The 22170-nt window shown below is 44.6% G+C and overlaps 1 protein-coding gene across 6 annotated transcripts in view; it reads right to left on the reverse strand.

Moving 5' to 3' along the window:
* Nucleotides 1-7544: 7544 nt before the first annotated feature.
* Nucleotides 7545-22170, reverse strand: part of golga4 (golgin A4) — a 74464-nt gene continuing 59838 nt past the window's right edge. For 3 of the 6 annotated variants that reach the window (XM_067235954.1, XM_067235955.1, XM_067235953.1), the window contains exons 19-24: nucleotides 20039-20125; nucleotides 17204-17224; nucleotides 16885-16953; nucleotides 16442-16517; nucleotides 14990-15081; nucleotides 9141-9371 (exon numbers count right to left, since the gene is read on the reverse strand). In XM_067235954.1, the coding sequence (XP_067092055.1) occupies nucleotides 9159-9371; nucleotides 14990-15081; nucleotides 16442-16517; nucleotides 16885-16953; nucleotides 17204-17224; nucleotides 20039-20125 (558 nt within the window). In that variant the 3' untranslated portion in view covers nucleotides 9141-9158. The other 3 variants (XR_010876645.1, XR_010876644.1, XM_067235956.1) reach the window with 3 other exon arrangements.

Below are 22170 nucleotides of genomic sequence, written 5' to 3' on the forward strand. Positions count from 1 at the left end.
CCATCATCCTCGCCTTGCTTCAGGACAAGCTCTCCCAGCTGAACGTGCCTGATTCCACCTGCAGGTGGATCACAGACTTCCTGTCTGACAGGAAGCAGTGCGTTAAGCTGGGAACACAAGTCTCTGACTCCCGGTCCATCAGCACCGGATCACCTCAAGGCTGCGTCCTTTCTCCTCTGCTCTTCTCCCTGTACACCAACAGTTGCACCTCCAGTCATCCGTCCGTCAAACTCCTGAAGTTTGCGGACGACACCACCCTTATTGGGCTCATCTCTGGTGGAGACGAGTCTGATTATAGGTGGGAAGTGGCCAACCTGGTGACCTGGTGCAGCCAGAACAACTTAGAGCTCAATGCTCTTAAGACAGTGGAGATGGTTGTGGACTTCAGGAGGAACACAGCCCCACTCACCCCATCACCCTGTGTGACTCCCCAGTCAACACTGTGGAGTCCTTCCGCTTCCTGGGCACTATCCTCTCCCAGGACCTCAAGTGGGAACTGAACATCAGCTCCCTCATCAAGAAAGCACAACAGAGGATGTACTTCCTTTGGCAGCTGAAGAAGTTCAACCTGCCAAAGACAATGATGGTGCACTTCTACTCAGCCATCATTGAGTCCATCCTCACCTCCATCACCGTCTGGTACGCTGCTGCCACTGCCAAGGACAAGAGCAGACTGCAGCGTATCATCCGTACTGCTGAGAAGGTGATTGGCTGCAATCTGCCTACCCTCGAGGACCTGCACACCTCGAGGACCCTGAGGCGAGCGAGGAAGATTGTGGCCGACTCCTCCCACCCTGGACTCTCCCTGTTTCAGTCACTCCCCTCCGGCAGAAGGCTGCGGTCTATCAGGACCAATACCTCACGCCACAAAAACAGTTTCTTCCCTTCCGCTGTTGGCCTCTTCAACAAGGCCAAGGGACCACACTGACTCTAATGACTGCCTGCTTAAAACACTCTGCTTTTTGCACTGCATTACAACATGGTATCTTGTACATTTGTATTTTTTGTAATATTTGTATTTTTGTATTTTTATATTGTAATTTACGGCAATTTATATTTTATGGCAACTTATATTTTATGGCAACTTATATTTTATGGCAACTTATATTTTATTGTATATTTAATTCTATTCTAATCCCACTTAGTACTGCTAGTTTATGTACCCTTAGTATAGTTAGTCCACATATTTAAATTTTAGGTATATGTTTATTGTATGCACCTTCCTGCCAAAGCAAATTCCTTGTCTGTGCAAACTTTCATGGCGAATAAATCCCTTTCTGATTTCTGATTCTGATGAGTTCCTGAAAGCATGTGCAAAGCGCTAAAACTTTGTCACACTGAAATGTGGAGTTAAACCGAAGAACAGTTTCTCTTCCGTTCTTTTCCAGAGGTATCTCTGCTATGAGTTAGTGCAAACCGCTAAATTGATATTAGGCTACTCGGTGTAGAATGATGGTATTTTGGTGAAATGGTAGCTAATGTGTTAGAAGTAGCCTAGTTGGAGAGTTCACTGTCTGCTGTCTCTGGTGTCCATTTTTACTGTTACAGCTCAGGGGAACATTTCATTTATATGCATCTGTATGTTTCACTCATTGAACAAATAAATACTAATTCTATACGGTTTTGTTCGGCTTGACATAGCGTCCATTATCTGGGTCGGAGGTAGGCACTAGGCAGCGAGGGGCGTAGCTTCAGCTCCTTCAGGCGACACGCCCCCCCAGTCTCAAGGAGAGAAGAATGCTGATTTTTTCACGATTTCAAAGCCTAATTTAACATACTTGTCGGTGTTATTTTTTCATTCGAATTTGGATTGGTAGTTAATAACACATTATTCTGTGATGTGGCGAACTTAAAACTTGTTTCCAGGTCCACTTTACAGGATCTTTAACTGGCTGTGAATAGCAGCGATACATCGAATAGTGTCCCCTAACCGACCCACTGGATCAGAACGTTATTTATTTTAGTCTATAATTTATTTTAGGCTGATCTGAAATTAATAGCCTACCTAAGAGCTAGAGCTAATCTATCCCGATGTCTACCACTATTTCAAATAGTAGCTAGCCTACCAAATAGTATTTGGTAGAGTGCGTTTACTGTCAGTAAAGAGGTTATTGGAGCCTATAAAAGTCTGATGCCTACAACTATTTTTTAAATGGGAGTCAACAAACAACGTACATATTAAGACATGACGGCTTAAAAAGACCTAGACCAGAGGCCTGTTCCATAAAGGCCGCTCAAGAAAGTTGGACTTGAAGTCCCAAACCTGACTTGAATTAGTTTAATTAGTCAAGCGGGGCTAAAGAGTGAACTATAACTACTTAGGTCGTGGTCCTTTTTTAGACCTTTACTTCGTTGATTAAAAAACAGACACCCTCTAAACACATCTAAATGGACTTTTTTGACATTGTTTAAAATAAATAGCCTACTATTAATCAATACATTATCCAGTAGCCTAACTTTTTAACATGGTTTTTGTGTCGGGAAAATGGAGGATAGATGTCCTATGGATTTTAGGTTCGTTTTGCAACAGGCTACTGTTAACAATTATATAGCTATGATAATTATACTAATTTAGATTGAGATATAGGCCTATGCCTGATGCCTAAACACAGTAGCGGCTGGTGATACATTATTTTGGGGGGGCGTTTTTTTTTTTGGGGGGGGGGGGGGGGGGGGGATAAACAGAAACACTTCGAAACTGGGCAAAACAACCACCACTACTTTATTTAAACTATGTATTTAAGAAGAGCAAGACAATACGATACAAAATTCAAAGTACTGTAGCACCGGTTAGCTTCGTCCTCGGTCACTAGCCTGCTGCTGGATTTGTAAATCGTGTTGGTCCGAGATCCTTTATCCTCTTTTTATCTTCCAGCGAACGTCTAGTGAAAGTTTTTAAGTCAATGACAGAATTTGTTTTGACGCACCGCCACTGATTCACAAAAGCAAAGTTTATGCTAGCCATGCTGCTCTCGTAGATGCTTGTTCTGGTAACTAAGGTAATTTTAAAGGCCGCTGATTCGCCGAATCAGTCAATCGCGTTGAAGTAAGAACGATAGAAAACCATGTCATTGGTTAGGGCGCAAAGATTTGCGCCCCAGAATTGAACTTTCAATCCGCCAATGAAAAGCTGTCCCTGCTGAAATGACAGCGAAACGTTAACTCGCTTCCATAGACTTTGCTGTTACCGGTGCCCTTCCCCTGAAGGAGGGGCTTTTCTCTCAGTAATGACGAATGGCAATATATAATGTTTGGTCACATTTAAGTGGTTGTTGTCAGGGGCTCACGGTCTCCCACACACATTTAAAGCGTAAACACGGTACATGTCTTATTTGTATTATTTGGTATATAATGTTTTTTGACATGTCTTTTGACATATTTTTATCAAAATTTTTTAAGAGGGGCGGCGCACTTGCGCCCACTATTGATGCACCGCCACTGCCTAAACATTTGAAATCACAAACTACCAAAGCCATACATTTAACGGCTATGGTGTGTATCAAATCATTGTTCATCATTGTTTAATGCATTAGGCTAAATGTTGTAGGCTATTTATTATTTAAGTTGAATTTCTATAAATGTAGCCTACATATTGAACTGATGAGAATAAGAAAATGAGAGTCCGTGGTAAATCATCGTTTTCCCGTTGAGTCAGTGTTACAGGAACGTCTGGTTAACCCTTGTGTTATCTTCGGGTCATTCTGACCCATCAGTCATTGTGACCCACCGTCGTATTGCGACAAATTTACCTCATACAAAAACAAAGTGAAGCATTTTCTTTTAACTGTCGGGCTGTCTCAGACCCCCCACATTGGAATGGTTAAAAGAAAATTATTTGTATTTGTTTTTGTATTGGGTAAAATTGGGTAAACACAACGATGGTTCGTTATGAACCTTTGGGTCATGTGACCCGAAGGCAGCACGAGGGTTAAGCAAGAACACGGTCTAAACCTGACAATTAGCCTGACCCGGACCAGGCTAGTTTCGAATTATAAGTTACCATAGTAACTGAGTTCGAACTACGTTGAGCTAGCTTTATAGAACCGAATGAACTCGAAATTATTCCGACTAACTGACATAGGCCTAAATCTGTCTTATTCGGTAAACTCGCTTTAAGGAACAGGCCTCTGCTATGATGCCTGCATACTAAATGCAACGGTGTGGGAGGTGTGCAGCGGGTAGGCTATATCTGCTGGTTACTTGTTGAATAACTGCTGTGAAATTGTAGTAATTAATAAACGCACCGATAAATGTTGAATATGATCTGCTGTTTTTACATCACCCACCTGCCATTTCTGAACCAAGTGTATGGTCGAGGGTTAAAAAACAGGTGGATATGAGAGTTAGCCATAGCACTACGCATGCCGTGTCAGATCCACAACCCAGTTCTCTACTGAAGTATATTTATTGTTCAGGTGGATCCCACAGGTGAATCAGAATCAGAATTCTGATTCCAGAATTGGGATTTATTTGCCATGAAAGTTTGCACAGACAAGGAATTTGCTTTGGCAGGAAGGTGCATACAATAAACATATAGGGACCTAAAATTTAAATATGTGGACTATCTATACTAAGGGTACATAAACTAGCAGTACTAAGTGGGATTAGAATTGAATTAAATATACAATAAAATAAAATATAAGTTGCCGTAAATTACAATATAAAAATACAAATATTACAAAAAATACAAATGTACAAGATACAATTTTGTAATGCAGTGCAAAAAGCAGTATGTTTTAAGCAGGCAGTCATTAGAGTCAGTGTGGTCCCTTGGCCTTGTTGAAGAGGCCAACAGCGGAAGGGAAGAAACTGTTTTTGTGGCGTGAGGTATTGGTCCTGATGGACCGCAGCTTTCTGCCGGTGGGGAGTGACTGAAACAGGGAGTGACCAGGGTGGGAGGAGTCGCCCACAATCTTCCTCGCTCACCTCAGGGTCCTCGAGGTGTGCAGGTCCTCGAGGGTAGGCAGGTTGCAGCCAATCACCTTCTCAGCAGTACGGATGATACGCTGCAGTCTGCTCTTGTCCTTGGCAGTGGCAGCAGCGTACCAGACGGTGATGGAGGTGAGGATGGACTCAATGATGGCTGAGTAGAAGTGCACCATCATTGTCTTTGGCAGGTTGAACTTCTTCAGCTGCCAAAGGAAGTACATCCTCTGTTGTGCTTTCTTGATGAGGGAGCTGATGTTCAGTTCCCACTTGAGGTCCTGGGAGAGGATAGTGCCCAGGAAGCGGAAGGACTCCACAGTGTTGACTGGGGAGTCACACAGGGTGATGGGGTGAGTGGGGCTGTGTTCCTCCTGAAGTCCACAACCATCTCCACTGTCTTAAGAGCATTGAGCTCTAAGTTGTTCTGGCTGCACCAGGTCACCAGGTTGGCCGCTTCCCACCTATAATCAGACTCGTCTCCACCAGAGATGAGTCCAATAAGGGTGGTGTCGTCCGCAAACTTCAGGAGTTTGACGGACGGATGACTGGAGGTGCAACTGTTGGTGTACAGGGAGAAGAGCAGAGGAGAAAGGACGCAGCCTTGAGGTGATCCGGTGCTGATGGACCGGGAGTCAGAGACTTGTGTTCCCAGCTTAACGCACTGCTTCCTGTCAGACAGGAAGTCTGTGATCCACCTGCAGGTGGAATCAGGCACGTTCAGCTGGGAGAGCTTGTCCTGAAGCAGGTGGATCCCTGTTGCGCAAATTCATTTCAGTAACCTAAGCCAGGACACATCGATCGCCACTGATGCTAAGCAAGATTGGAAATTCCCTTCCATGACAAGTTATGGCACCCCAAACCACCTTTTTAAAGCACTAACCCAGATAGCAAACTTCATTGAAACAACGCTGAATCAACATTCCGCTTTCAACGCTAATTTCATTGAACCAACGTCAGACTATGTTGACCCATCATCATTTTGCACCCTTATTTAATATTGAAACAATTATGAAAAACCAACGCGATTCTAACGGTATTTTCACCAATATTAGGCTACTATTGAAACAACGTTGAAAAAACAACCAAAATCAACGCTATTCTAACGGTATTTCCACCAATATTACTACTGTTGAAAGATCAACACGCTATTATTTACAGCAGCAACCCATGATCTCGTTGTGCCGTTTTTATAGGACATTTAAACTTGACAACTTGTTCTTCCCCAATCTCGACGAACAGCTAAACACAGCAACAATTGACATTAAAAAAAAAAAAATCCCACTGTTACTTGCTCACTTATGCTTCTAAACTAGCTCACTTCCATCAAAACAATCATTTGCACGTCTGAAACCAGAAGCTTTCAAGGGCCAAACTTGACGAATGAAAATTCTAGAATGTTCATCAAAAAAGGTCTATAGAATATAGAAAACATATTACATTTTTAAACTTATGAAATATACAATGTTGTGACCATGGTATAAGCGGGATAATGCCCTTCGAGGTGTCCAATATCACCTGATAATGGCCTCCGCTGCGCATCGGACGGTTCATGCCTCCGCATTGTCCATTATCAGGTGATATTGGACACCTCGTCGGGCATTATCCCTTACATAACACACTGACCTAAAACACTAAAAGGGAGCATTACACAATTGATGAACTTTTTCACATGAATCAATATTTCATGATAGAACAAGAAAAACACTTTTTCACTCCTTTCCCTTGTCCTCCACCCATTCTCCCTCTCCCTGCTTCTCTTCTTTCCCCACCAACCTTGATCCATGTTTCTAAACTGTAAAGTACAACAGTAGAACAAAGGTACTTAGGAATGATTGGCTGGACCTGATGTTTCCTCCAGGATCACAATGACTCTTATTGACTCTTACTGTCTTTTGTACTTGCGGTGTAATATATTTTTGTTGCTTGCTTTTTTTCCACAGGTACACCCTTGCACTTGTTGAGGTTCATGTTGTTTAATTGTTTAACTGTAACTTGTTCAACTACATGCTCTAATGGTTCTTCCCTTTGGGACTCACAATGTATGCTTCATGTTTTGGCTACCCGCAATGTTTTGGGCGTCACGTTGTTATGATCAGTGACCTATGCACTTTTGTAAAGCTCTCTTTTGGAAGTCACTTTGGATAAAAGCATCTGCTAAATTCATAAATATAAATGTAAATAATTCAGAAGCCGTCCCTTTTTGTCTGTTTGGTAACAAAACTAAAACCTGCTGAAATTGCAATCAACTGTGTTTGGAATGATTAAATATTCTGCAAAAACTTTCAAAGTGTTAACATTTGATACATGTGCTACAAATAATCCAGTGTTTAGCAGGTAGTGGACTATGAATGAGAAGAGTTCAAGGATTTTGGAAAAAATGGTTACTGAATGCATTTTGAGTGAAAGTAGTGAAACATTTTTCAGTTTGGTCCACATACACTTCAGTTTTGCTGACTGTGTTTTGGCAGTTTTGACAATGTGACTTCAGTTTTGACAAATGCATGTTGGCAATTGAAAAAAACTGTAATCCACCTTACAACCATTTTCATGATCATCATGACATCACAGGAAAGGACACTAAGAACAGTACACAAGACAAAACAACAAATATTGCAAATAGGACTTTAATTAGTGTCTCTCAAAATGTTGTACTAAAGCAACAGTCAGCTTCGGTCAGATCCCACTTCATTATATACAATTTACATGGCATCTGTTTTGTCAGTACTGTGAATATAAAGTAGAAAAGCAGTGATAAATTCTGGAAGCTAGTGTTTCTACATTGTCAGGGCTAATGGGGTCATGTGACCTCAACTGTCACAGAACACAGGAAGTGAGACAGGAAGTCACAGAGAAAGCTGAAAATAACCTGATCAATTCAAACATCATAATCATCCTCTTTAATTTTATTGCACAAGCCATCCATTAACTACAGAAATATCCAAACGTAAATTAAATGAAAACCGTTGGACTAACCTTGGACTAAAAACATAATTTAGAAATTAAACAATTTTATGTTTATGTTTAAAATAACTTAAATCATGGAAGAATTTATCTGATCTCTGCATATTTTATCAAGCTCCCTCACAACCTTCAACCACACACACACTCATACCCTAACGACCACACACACACACCCTAACAACCACACACACACTCATACCCTAACGACCACACACTCTCATACCCTAACGACCACACACACACTCATACCTTAACGACCACACACACACTCATACCCTAACGACCACACACACTCATACCCTAACGACCACACACACACACCCTAACAACCACACACACACACACTCATACCCTAACGACCACACACTCTCATACCCTAACGACCACACACACACTCATACCCTAACGACCACACACACACTCATACCCTAACGACCACACACACACTCATACCCTAACGACCACACTCACACACCCTTACGACCACACACACACTCATACCCTAACGACCACACGCACACACCCTTACAACTACACACATACTCATACCCTAACAACCACACACACACTAACACTACCGTTCAAAAGTTTGGGGTCACTTAGAAATGTCCTTATTTTTCAAGGAAAAGCACTTTTTTTCAATGAAGATAACATTAAATTAATCAGAAAAACACTATACATTGTTAATGTGGTAAATGACTATTCTAGGTGGAAACGTCTGTTTTTTAATGAAATATCTACATAGGTGTATGGAGGCCCATTTCAAGCAACTCTCACTACAATGTTCAAATGGTACGTTGTGTTTGCTAATTACCTTAGAAGACTAATGGATGATTAGAAAAATTAGAATTAGAATGCCAAAGGTCTCCAATGCTGTAATTGTTGCAAATGGAGCATTCTTTGACGAAAGCAAAGTTTGAAGAAAAAATTGTATATTTCAAATAAAAATAATTATTTCTAACCTTGTAAATGTCTTGACTATATTTTCTATTCATTTTGCAACATATTTGATAAATAAAAGTGTGAGTTTTCATGGAAAACTGACTGAATTGTCTGGGTGACCCCAAACTTTTGAACGGTAGTGTACATGTTAATAATCATGTGCGTACACACACGCACGTGCGCACGCACACACAACACACACACACACAGGAGAGGGGTTTAATCAAGTCCATGGCAGTCTGGCCCTGTAGCAGCATCCTTCCCTCCTTATCTGAATCCCTCCACCCCTAACCGTAGCCAAGGCTGTGGAAACAGAGCACAAACAATCATCATATTAATAATAATGATAATACTATAATACTAATCATCATATTAATAATACTAAGCTTGTCATACAAACAGTAATGATAACTAAAGTAAGGATAGTAAGCAGTAGAATCCAGTAAGGAGCGTACAGTGGTCTTGGAGTCCTCGTTCTCCAGCAGCTTCTGGGCCTGGTCTGGAGGAAACTTCAGCATGGTGGTGATCACCTTGGCCATGGTCTGAAGACACACACCACATCATCATCATCATCAACATTATATCCTCCTTCTCCTCCTCCTCCCACACACACCACCATCATCATATACACACACACACACGCACACAATCATTATCATCATCACACACTAGGGCTGTCACGATACTAGAATTTCAAACTCGATACCGATACCCAGGAAGATACTCGATACCCAATACCATTTTTTATATCACACATAATTTTTTTTATAGACATTACAACAATACACACAATAAAAACACTATTTTTACGTTTTCTAACGTAGTGCAAAAAAAAGACAGTAACACATACAACCCCAATTCCCCAAAAGTTGGGACGTTGTGTAAAATATAATAAAAAACAGAATACAATGATTTGCAGATCTCATAAACCCATATGTTATTCACTATAGAATATAGAAAACATATTTAATGTTTAAACTTATGAAATATAGAATTTTAAGGAAAAAATAATTTAAATTTATTTTGAATTTGATGGCAGCAACACGTCTCAAAAAGGTTAGGACAAGGCCATGTTCACCTCTCTGTAGCATCCCCTCTTCTTTTAATAACAGTCTGTATCTGTCTGGCAACTGAGGAGACCAGTTGTTTAATAACAGTCTGTATCTGTCTGGGAACTGAGGAGACCAGTTGTTTTAATAACGGTCTGTATCTGTCTGGGAACTGAGGAAACCAGTTGTTTTAATAACTGTTAATAGTCTGTATATGTCTGGGTCCTAAGGAGACCAGTTGCTGGAGTTGTAGGAGAGGAATGTTGTCCCTTTTGTGTCTGATACAGGATTCTTGCTGCTCAATGGTCCTGGGTGTTCTTTGTCATATTTTTCATTTCATGATCCACCAAATGTTTTTAACTGGTGAAAGGTCTGGACTGCAGGCAGGCCAGTTTAGCACCCGGACTCTCTATTACGAAGCCATGCAGTTGTAACACCACCTCCATCAGGGACACTGACTGTCTCCCCACCTTCAAGAAAAGGCTCAAGACGCACTTGTTCCGGGAGTACAACGGCACTTAGGAATGCTTGGCTGGACCTGATGTTAGTTTCCTCCAGGATCACAATGACTCGTATTGAGAGACTTGTTGCTCTTGTTGGTTAGTTGTAACGGTTTCAAATTCTTGTACTCGCTGTGAAATATTTTTACTGTTGATAGTTTTTTCTACAGGTACACTCTTGCACTCTTGTGGGGAGTTTCATGTTGTTCAATTGTAACTTGTTTAACTGCATGCTCTTATGGTTCTTCCCTTTGGCACTTATTTGGTTTTCCACAATGTATGCTTCATGTTTTGGCTGCTCGCAATGTTTGGGGCTATCTCGTTGTTATGATCAGTGACCTATGCTCTTTTGTAAAGCTCTCGCTTGGAAGTCGCTTTGGATAAAAGCGTCTGCTAAATGCATAAATGTAAATGTAACAGATGCAGTATGTGGCTTAGCATTGTCTTCCTGAAATATGCGAGACCTTCCCTGAAAAAGATGTTGCCTGGATGCAAGCAAATGTTGCTCTAAAACCTGTATATACCTTTCAGCATTGATGGTGCCTTTCCAGATGTGCAAGCTGACCATTCTATAGGCCCTAATGCATCAGAAATTAGGGATTTTGAACTGAGCGCTGATAACAAGCCGGAGGGTCCCTCTCCTCTTTGGTACGAAGGAAGCAGCGTCCAAGGTTTCCAAAAATAATTTAACATTTCAATTTGTGTGACCACAGAACAGTTTTCCCACTTTGCATCAGTCCATTTTAAATTAGCTTTAGGCCAGAGAAGATGGCAGTTTTCTGGATCATGCTCACATATGGCTTCATCTTTGCATCATAGAGCTTTAACCTGCATTTGTGGATGGCATGGCAAACTGTGTTCACAGACAATGAGTTCTGGAGGTGTTTCTGAGCCCAACTAATGATTTCCTTTACAGAATCATGTTTTTTTCTTTTTCTAGCCTTTTATTGCCTCTTTCCCGACTTTTTTGAGACATGTTGCAGCCATCAAATTTCAAATTACCTTATTTTTTACTTAAAATTGTACTTTTCCTAAGTTTTAACATTTTATATGTTTTGAATGATCTATTGTGAATGTCATATGAGATCAATCAAATCATTGAATTCTGTTTAGATTTACATTTTACACAGCATCCTTTTCTGGAATTGGGGTTTTCCATATACATAGGTATATATATGACAAATATATTAATATATAGCCTATTAAAAAGATAGTGCTAAAAGCAAAAAACGGAGTGATACTACAGAAACTACACTTTGTTTAATGTTTATTAGCTCCTGTTCATAGTTTTCAGAGTAAATTATGGATTGTTAGACCAGGCCCCCATCATCTATCAATATCACTTAGACCTACAGGTAAATCTGGGAGTCAGGTGGCTGAGCGGTGAGGGAGTCGGACTAGTAATCCGAAGGTTGCCAGTTCGATTCCCGGCCATGCCAACTGACGTTGTGTCCTTGGGCAAGGCACTTCACCCTACTTGCCTCGGGGGAATGTCCCTGTACTTACTGTAAGTCGCTCTGGATAAGAGCGTCTGCTAAAAATGACTAAATGTAAATCTTCAGGTGTCGCCGCCATTGTTTCATCAACTGTTACGGTTTAGTAGCCTATATTATCACTCCATCCTTCCTGTAATGGAAGTTGTCAACCCCTATCCCTGTGCAAGCAACATTCCACTCCGCGAGCAGAACCCCACTGCACGCGAGCAGAACTGCACGCAAGCAGAACCCTACTGCACGCCAGCAGAACCCCACTGCACGCGAGCAGAACCCCACTGCACGCGAGCAGAAATTTCACTGCGTGAACAGATAACGTATGAGAGCTTGCCATGCCCTCACTAAAAGCAACCTGTACAGCTCACGGCTGTTCAATTTGTGCGTGAATACTTGTATCTTACGAATGAAAAATTAATATCTGCACATGTGAAAGAATCTATGCGCTCGCGGCTTTGACATAAGTCTGACACCATAGAAGGGGCTGTGCCTGCCTCTCTGCAGCGGTGCTGTGTGTGAAGCCCATAGGAGGGGCTGTGCCTGCCTCTCTGCAGCGGTGCTGTGTGTGAAGCCCATAGGAGGGGCTGTGCCTGCCTCTCTGCAGCGGTGCTGTGTGTGAAGCCCATAGGAGGGGCTGTGCCTGCCTCTCTGCAGCGGTGCTGTGTGTGAAGCCCATAGGAGGGGCTGTGCCTGCCTCTCTGCAGCGGTGCTGTGTGTGAAGCCCATAGGAGGGGCTGTGCCTGCCTCTCTGCAGCGGTGCTGTGTGTGAAGCCCATAGGAGGGGCTGTGCCTGCCTCTCTGCAGCGGTGCTGTGTGTGAAGCCCATAGGAGGGGCTGTGCCTGCCTCTCTGCAGCGGTGCTGTGTGTGAAGCCCATAGGAGGGGCTGTGCCTGCCTCTCTGCAGCGGTGCTGTGTGTGAAGCCCATAGGAGGGGCTGTGCCTGCCTCTCTGCAGCGGTGCTGTGTGTGAAGCCCATAGGAGGGGCTGTGCCTGCCTCTCTGCAGCGGTGCTGTGTGTGAAGCCCATAGGAGGGGCTGTGCCTGCCTCTCTGCAGCGGTGCTGTGTGTGAAGCCCATAGGAGGGGCTGTGCCTGCCTCTGCAGCGGTGCTGTGTGTGAAGCCCATAGGAGGGGCTGTGCCTGCCTCTCTGCAGCGGTGCTGTGTGTGAAGCCCATAGGAGGGGCTGTGCCTGCCTCTCTGCAGCGGTGCTGTGTGTGAAGCCCATAGGAGGGGCTGTGCCTGCCTCTCTGCAGCGGTGCTGTGTGTGAAGCCCATAGGAGGGGCTGTGCCTGCCTCTCTGCAGCGGTGCTGTGTTTGAAGCCCATAGGAGGGGCTGTGCCTGCCTCTCTGCAGCGGTGCTGTGTGTGAAGCCCATAGGAGGGGCTGTGCCTGCCTCTCTGCAGCGGTGCTGTGTGTGAAGCCCATAGGAGGGGCTGTGCCTGCCTCTCTGCAGCGGTGCTGTGTGTGAAGCCCATAGGAGGGGCTGTGCCTGCCTCTCTGCAGCGGTGCTGTGTGTGAAGCCCATAGGAGGGGCTGTGCCTGCCTCTCTGCAGCGGTGCTGTGTGTGAAGCCCATAGGAGGGGCTGTGCCTGCCTCTCTGCAGCGGTGCTGTGTGTGAAGCCCATAGGAGGGGCTGTGCCTGCCTCTCTGCAGCGGTGCTGTGTGTGAAGCCCATAGGAGGGGCTGTGCCTGCCTCTCTGCAGCGGTGCTGTGTGTGAAGCCCATAGGAGGGGCTGTGCCTGCCTCTCTGCAGCGGTGCTGTGTGTGAAGCCCATAGGAGGGGCTGTGCCTGCCTCTCTGCAGCGGTGCTGTGTGTGAAGCCCATAGGAGGGGCTGTGCCTGCCTCTCTGCAGCGGTGCTGTGTGTGAAGCCCATAGGAGGGGCTGTGCCTGCCTCTCTGCAGCGGTGCTGTGTGTGAAGCCCATAGGAGGGGCTGTGCCTGCCTCTCTGCAGCGGTGCTGTGTGTGAAGCCCATAGGAGGGGCTCAACAGGGCTGTTAATACAGCTGAGACACACACATTCACACACTCTGTGGCACTGTATGGGGCGTGGGGTTCAAGTAGCAAGGATGCAGTTTATAGGCCTCTGCATCCGGCCTCCCTCCCTCCCACCCACCATTTTTCTTTGGGAGATCTACATACATTTAGTCATTTTTTTTTTTTCTACATATATCTGTTTAAACATACAACCACCAGTCCTGTGTTTAAATGGTACATTGTGTTTGCAAACTTAAGTCTATCATTTAAAAAGGTTAATTCATCTTTAAAAACCCTTTTGGGATTTTGCTGGCACAGCTGAAAACTATGCAAGAACTATTTAGTGAAGAAGCAGTCAACTGGTTTTCTGTGTATAATGGACACACAGTCACCAGATGTCAACTCTGTTGAACTGTAGTGGGAGCAGCTTGACAGTGTTCTGTGTAGAACTGCCCATCAAGCCAATATAATTTGTAGTTCTTCAGGAAGTGTAGGGTGAATCTCTTCAGGTTATATAAACAAATGGACAGCTAGCCAAAGACCTGCAAGGCTGTAATTGCTGCAAATAGATGATTCTTTGATTAAAGCAAAGTTTGAAGGACACAATTAAGAATGAATGAAAAATCTTAATTTCTACCTTGTCAATTACTGTTTTTACTAATTGCTGCTACAGTTTTTTGGGGCACAAGATGTCTACCACTTCCTCTACTTTACAGAGTTTCTCTTCCTGGTTCTGTGAAAGATTCCACACCAGTAAAAACAAAGAGTTGAAGTTGAGTGTGTGTGTGTGTTTGTGTGTGAAAGAGAGAGTCTGCGTGAGTGTTTCCATGAAAACATACACAAAACTATTGTTAATTCTCTTCATCAGGGATAATGTCATAGGTTATAATGTTCTGGTTCATGAGTGCATCATGGCTGTCAATCTTCTTCTATAATCCCATTCAAATGTCATTGTTGTTTTTAATATTCAAATTATATTTTAATTTCGAATTTTAGGGTTATGTAGCCTGTCTACTGATGGAGGTATTTATAACTATATAACACTGTATAGTGATGGACTTGTGCATATATACACTGTGTAGTGATGGACTTGTGCATATATACACTGTGTAGTGATGGAGTTATAGATGTGCTAGAGATGGTTACCTTGGTTTCTCGCCCCATCATGTACTCAAACAGAACCTTCCTCAGGTAATCAAACTCTGTGGGCTCCGAGAGCCCGTCATTACCATGAAGACCTGTAACACAGGGACAGACTAGGGGTCAAGGGTCACACCATGAAGACCTGTAACACAGGGACAGACTAGGGGTCAAGGGTCACACAGAGAGAAAGAGGGAGAGGAGGGAAGGAGGGGATGAGGAGTGGGGTGGAAAGGAGAGGACGAGGGGGGTAGAGGTAGGGGGGTAGAGGTAGGGGGGGTAGAGGTAGGGGGGTAGAGGTAGGGGGGTAGATGTAGGCTGTTAGAGGTAGGGGGGGTAGAGGTAGGGGGGTAGAGGTAGGGGGGTAGATGTAGGGTGTTAGAGGTAGGGGCGGTAGAGGTGGGGGGGTAGATGTAGGGTGTTAGAGGTAGGGGCGGTAGAGGTGGGGGGGTAGAGTTAGGGTGTTAGAGGTAGGGTGGTAGAGGTAGGGGGGTAGAGGTAGGGTGGTAGAGGTAGGGTGGTAGAGGTAGGGGGGGTAGAGTTAGGGTGTTAGAGGTAGGGGGGTAGAGGTAGGGGGGTAGAGGTAGGGTGGTAGAGGTAGAGGGGGTAGAGGTAGGGTGGTAGAGGTAGAGGGGGTAGAGGTAGGGAGGTAGAGGTAGGGGGGTAGAGGTAGGGGGGTAGAGGTAGGGGGGTAGAGGTAGGGGGGTAGAGGTAGGGGGGTAGAGGTAGGGGGGTAGAGGTAGGGTGGTAGAGGTAGAGGGGGTAGAGGTAGGGTGGTAGAGGTAGGGGGGTAGAGGTAGGGGGGTAGAGGTAGGGGGGTAGAGGTAGGGGGGTAGAGGTAGGGGGGTAGAGGTAGGGTGGTAGAGGTAGAGGGCAGCACTATGATCCCTGGGGGGCAGGTGGGGCAACTCTCTCCTCCCTGTAATGGAGAGACCACCCTGGTCTAGGAGAGTGTGTGTGTGCGCGCGTGTGTTTGTGTGAGTTGGAGGACAGTGTGTGTGTTTGTGTGAGTTGAAGGACAGTGTGTGTGTTTGTGTGAGTTGGAGGACAGTGGGTGTGTGTGTGCGTTGGGGGGACAGTGTGTGAGAGTAGGGGGTAGTGTTTGTGTGTGTGTGAGTTGAGAGGAGTATGTGTGGGTGTGTGTGTCAGTTGGAAGGTTTCCGTGGGAATGCAAGGCCACAGCCTGTTAAACCTATTAACACCCCCCCATCTCTCTTACGACAGCAGGCTGTCTCTATTAAGCAGCATGAAAGGTCAGTGCAGTCTAGTCTTCCCTCTGTGTGTGTATGTTATATACCAGGCAGATTGATGGCATTGTGCTGAAGTTATTCACACAAAGATGGACTACGGGCACACACACACAAACAGAAGGAGGGAGAGAAGGAAGAGGAGGAGTAGAAAGAAGAGGGGGAAAGGATGGGGAGGGGGAAGAGGAGGGGGAAAAGGAGGAGGAGGAACCTTTGTAAGAGCTTGTTAGATGGGTCACTACTGAGTTCTTGTGGACGCATCTCATCTTGTCCTCCAGTAAGTGGATCTAGGATAGGAACACACACACACGGACACATTCACAGTTACAGTATTTCACAGCATGTGGTTCCCTGCAAAAACAACTTCCTCCATGCTCTCCCAGCTAGTCATATATATGTGTGTGTGTGTGTGTGTGTGAGAAACACAGTTGGAAGGGTTAGAAGGTTAAGACAAGTATAAACAGATGTGTCATTATGTGCATTTATACAGTGAGAACTGCCTGAGGAGGGGAGGGGAGGAGAGGGAGGTGAAGAGAGGGGAATGGAGGGGAGGGGAGATGAGAGGAGGGGAGGAGAGAGGAGGGGAGGAGAGGGAAGGGAGGGGAGCTTGGATGTGAGTGTTTCCAGAACAGTCTGGTTGTAAGAACCACTCACCCTGTCAACCAGTCCCTGCTCCTTCAGCCTGGCCTCACTCAACAGAGTGGTCTTCTGAGCTAGCTGGGCCTGGGGAGGGACAAGAGGAGCAGAACAAGGAAGAGAGGAGAATAGAGAAAGGGGAGGTAGGAGGAAGAAGGCAGAACAGAAAGAGGGAGGAGGAAAAGAGAAGATGGGGATGTAGGTAGATTCCAGATGTGAAAGAGAAAGAGCAGATGAGAAGAAAGAGAGAGAGACAGAAACAAAGACGAAGACTTATAGAAACGAAGGCTGAACTGTTGACAGTGAACTTTGACCTGGGGGCATATAAGCAACTCACCTGTAGCTCCTCCATCCCATCCTGGAAGAGAGGAGACAAGATGGAGGACAGGTTAGACAAGATGGAGGCCAGGTTAGACAAGATGGAGGCCAGGTTAGACAAGATGGAGGCCAGGTTCGACAAGATGGAGGCCAGGTTAGACAAGATGGAGGCCAGGTTAGACAAGATGGAGGCCAGGTTAGACAAGATGGAGGCCAGGTTCGACAAGATGGAGGCCAGGTTAGACAAGATGTTTTAGGGACATATGCTTGACCAGTGTAAATTAGGATGTGTTTAGCTCAGTGAGTTATACCCAGTTATACTGAGTAAGCATATGCTTGCAAATTTAGTTCCAAACCACCAAATCCCTTTAGATAAAAGAGTCTGCTAAATTAACACAATACATCACCTGAACTCTGGATCTCTCATCTTTCTCTAACTTACTCCATCCCTTTCCCCCTTCTCTCTACCTCCCTCCTTCTCTATCTCCTCCTCCTTCTTTCTACCTCCCTCTCCCTCCTCCTTTTCTCTCTACCTCCCTCCCTTCCCTACCCCCTCTCCCTCCTTCTCTCTACTTCCCTCCTCCTTCTCTCTACCTCTCTTCTCTACCTCCCTCCTCCTTCTCTCTACCTCTCTTCTCTACCTCCCTCCTCCTTCTCTCTACCTCTCTTCTCTACCTCCCTCTTCTTTCTCTCTACCTCCCTCCTTCTTTCTACCTCCCTCCTTCTCTCTACCTCCTCCTCCTTCTTTCTATCTCCTTCTCCTTTCTACCTCCCTCCTCCTTCTTTCTACCTCCCTCCTCCTTCTCTCTACCTCCCTCCCCTCTCCCTCCTCCTTCTCTCTACATCCCTCCTCCTTTTCTATCTAACTCCCTTCCCTACCCCCTCTCCCTCTTCTCTCTACCTCCCTCCCTTCCCTACCCCCTCTCCCTCTTCTCTTTCTACCTCTCTTCTCTACCTCCCTCCTCCTTCTCTTCACCTCCTCCTCCTTCTTTCTACCGCCCTCCTTCTTTCTACCTCCCTCCTTCTCTCTCTACCTCCCTCTTCCTTTCTACCTCCCTCATTCTCTATACCTCCTCCTCCTTCTCTCTTCCTTCTCTCTACCTCCCTCCTCCTTCTCTCTACCTCCCTCCTCCTTCTCTCTACCTCCCTCCTCCTTCTCTCTACCTTCCTTTTCTCTCTACCTCCCTCCTTCTCTTACCTCCTTCCTTCTCTCTCTACCTCCCTCCTTCTCTCTCTACCTCCCTCCTTCTCTCTCTACCTCCCTCCTTCTCTCTCTACCTCCCTCCTTCTCTCTCTACCTCCCTCCTCTCTCTACCTCTCTCCTCTCGACATCCCTCCTCCTTCTCTCTACATCCCTCCTCCTTCTCTCTCTCTCCTCCTCTGACAACTCTTACGTCATGCAGCGGCTATGTAGCCGGAGGTGAAGCACAGCTGTGTGTGTGAGTGTGTATGTGTGTGAGTGTGTATGTGTGTGAGTGTGGTACAGGCTTAGAGCAGGGTAATAAATACCAGAGCTTCCAGGGAGAACATTCAAGACTTGTCTCTGCAGCCTTGCAGCCAGAGGGGGGGATGGGAAGAGTGTGTGTGCTCACCCGCGTGTGTACATGTGTGTGTATATTAGGGGTGCAACAATTCAACAAGCCCACGGTTCGGTTTGTATTGCGGTTTAGGGGTCATGGTTTTGGTTTGGTTTGTTTAGCACATTAGGGGAAAAAAAAAAGAAGTTGTGTTTTCTCTTAGATCCTAAAACCGCGGCTTACATGTAAAAACCGAACCCTGGTTTGTGTGTTGAACTATTTGTTGTGGTTCGGTTTTGCACCCCTAGTATATATATATATATATATATATATATGTGCGTGTATGAGTTTGTGTGTATGTACATGCGTGTGTGTGAATATAAGTGTATGTGTGCAAGTGTATGTGCATGTGAGTGTGTATACGAGAGTATGTATATTAGTGTGCATGTGTGTGCGTGCATGAGCATGTGTGTATATGAGTGTGCGTGCGTGTATATGACTGTGTGTGTGTTTATGACTGGGAGTGTTTGAGTGAGTGTGTATTTGAGTGTGTGTGTGTTTATGACTGTGTGTATTTATATGAGTGTGTGTGTGTGTATATGACTGTGTGTGTTTATATGAGTGTGTGTGTATTTATATGACTGTGTGTCCGGTGTGGTGTTGTAGTTTTTCTAACGTCAGTTGTTGCAACAGCATGTGAAAAAAACCAAAAAGTTTGCTAGGCCAAAAAGATTGTTAATCTCCCGATAAAAAAATGTACGCTGTTAAAATGGGTTTGCGTGAACGCCGTTAATAATGCGTTTAACTGACAGCACTAGTGTTTACATTTATTCATTTAGAACACACTTTTATCCAAAGCGACTTCCAAGAGAGAGCTTTACAAAAGTGCACAAGTCACTGATCATAACAACGAGATATCCCCAAACATTGCAAACAGCCAAAACAGGAGTGTACCTGTAGAAAAAACGAGCAACAATAATATATTTCGCAGCGAGTACAATAATTTTAAATCAGGTACAACTAACGAACAAGAGCAACAAGTCTCTCAATAAGAGTAATTTGTGATCCTGGAGGAAACCAACATCAGGTCCAGCAAATCATTCCTAAGTACCGTTGTCCTCCCGGAACACGTGTCAGTGTTTATATGACTGTGTGTGTGCGTATATGACTGTGTGTGTTTATATGACTGTGTGTGTTTATATGACTGTGTGTGTGTGTATATGACTGTGTGTGTTTATATGACTGTGTGTGTGTGTATATGACTGTGTGTGTTTATATGACTGTGTGTGTGTGTATATGACTGTGTGTGTTTATATGACTGCGTGTGTGTGCCATACCTGGGGGCTGTCCTGCATCCTGGTGTGAAGGTCCTCCATCTCCTTCTGCACCTGCCACACCCTGTCCCCCATCTCCTGCTCACGACTCTGCAGGAAGACAATCACTCTCACTACTCCAGTGTGCTAGGTCACATTCTGTTTCACTACTCCAGTGTGCTAGGTCACTTCCTGTTTCACTACTACAGTGTGCTAGGTCACTTCCTGTTTCACTACTACAGTGTGCTAGGTCACTTCCTGTTTCACTACTACAGTGTGCTAGGTCACTTACATTTACATTTAGTCATTTAGCGAGAAGGATGGAGAGAGAAGAGAGGAGGATGGAGTGCTTGCTACTAAACCGTAACAGTTGATGAAACAATGGCGGCGACACCTGAAGATTTACATTTACATTTAGTCATTTTTAGCAGATGCTCTTATCCAGAGCGACTTACAGTAAGTACAGGGACATTCCCCCCGAGGCAAGTAGGGTGAAATGCCTTTCCCAAGGACACAACGTCATTTGGCATGGCCGGGAATCGAACTGGCAACCTTCAGATTACTAGCCCGATTACCTAACCGCTCAGCCACCTGACTCCCTGTTTCACTACTACAGTTTGCTAGGTCACTTCCTGTTTCACTACTACAGTGTGCTAGGTCACATTCTGTTTCACTACTACAGTGTGCTACATCACTTCCTGTTTCACTACTACAGTGTGCTAGGTCACTTCCTGTTTCACTACTACAGTTGTGCTAGGTCACTTCCTGTTTCACTACTACATTATGCCAGGTCCCTTCCTGTTTCAACTCAGCACTCTCTCCCTCCAGGAGCACCAACACCTCTTCATATATCTAGAAAGTCCTCTCCTCCCTCCCTCCATCCATCCATCCCTCCATTCATTCATTCCTCCATCCATCCAAACCAAAGAGTAGGGATGCACCGATCCAACTTTTTCAGTCCCGATACCAATACCGATGCCTGGGCTTTGTGTATCTGTTGATGCCTGGGCTTTGTGTATCTGTTGATGCCTGGGCTTTGTGTATCTGTTGATACCGATCCGATACCGTTGTTGAATTAATAATAAACTGTATACCTCCCACTTTATACCTTCCTTCCACCATGTGAAAGAGACTAAAGGCACCAAACTTTACTAACTAAGACAAAATAACAGATGTAATGTACTGAATTCTTATTATTTGTTATTTAAAAAACAATTGTGCATTCAAAATGCGAAAATAGAATGTAATCAAACGTATTAAAATAAATCAAATGTAGCAGTAGAAACTAAATAGTGTATTGGTCAAACATAAATTAGTAATCAAACAATTACCAAACATTGTAAACATGTAAAACATTTTTTGGGGAAATCTTATTTATTTGTTGTCGCTGGTTGCTGGTGTGTGAACCATGGAAGTTTTTAGCTTGAAGCATTGCACCGTGCGGTGTACAGCTCGTGTCCAACCAGTGGACAGATAAACTTAAAAGTAACATGGAGCGAGCCAAAGAGTCGGCCATGTGTGGAAATATTTCACGCTTGCCACGCCAACTAGTTCGTCGGGTGTTTGCAATGTCTGCAAAGTAAATGTTTTGAAGGGTGGTGGTAGTACTGCAAAGTACAATACTACCAATTTAATCAAGCACATCCAAAAGCACAATGCTAGGAGCACGCTGAATTCCTGCAGCTCAACGACTTTATTATACTGTAGAATCTACAGTGTAGATTAACCAGTTAACCTGTTAAGGAGTAGCGTCTCACATATGTAATCGGTCGAATGCGGGTCTCACAGCGTACCGTCGCATATGCGATTTCGAAAATTCCAACTGAATATTTTCCGATAGACAAACACTATGCGACAAACGCTGTATACTTCAATATGTACTAATGAGAAGGCTAACAGGTAACACAAGCATGCTAGGACCATTGCTACGAGTATTATGCTTGCTGTGGGGAGCGTCGGAAATAGTTAGAACTCACGCATCTAAAGGGTCGGTTAACTCATGCTGCTGAAAACTGACATAGGATGTGCGGCAAAAAAAAGGATGGATCGGCTAGTGGATCTGTTAATTTTAACGATCCTCGATCCAGCTATTTTGTCAATATCGGGGCTGATATCCGATCTTAATATCGGATCGGTGCACCCCTACCAAAGAGTAT

This window comes from Osmerus mordax, chromosome 5 (genome assembly GCF_038355195.1).
Source record: "Osmerus mordax isolate fOsmMor3 chromosome 5, fOsmMor3.pri, whole genome shotgun sequence".
In the NCBI taxonomy this organism is placed as follows: domain Eukaryota; kingdom Metazoa; phylum Chordata; class Actinopteri; order Osmeriformes; family Osmeridae; genus Osmerus; species Osmerus mordax.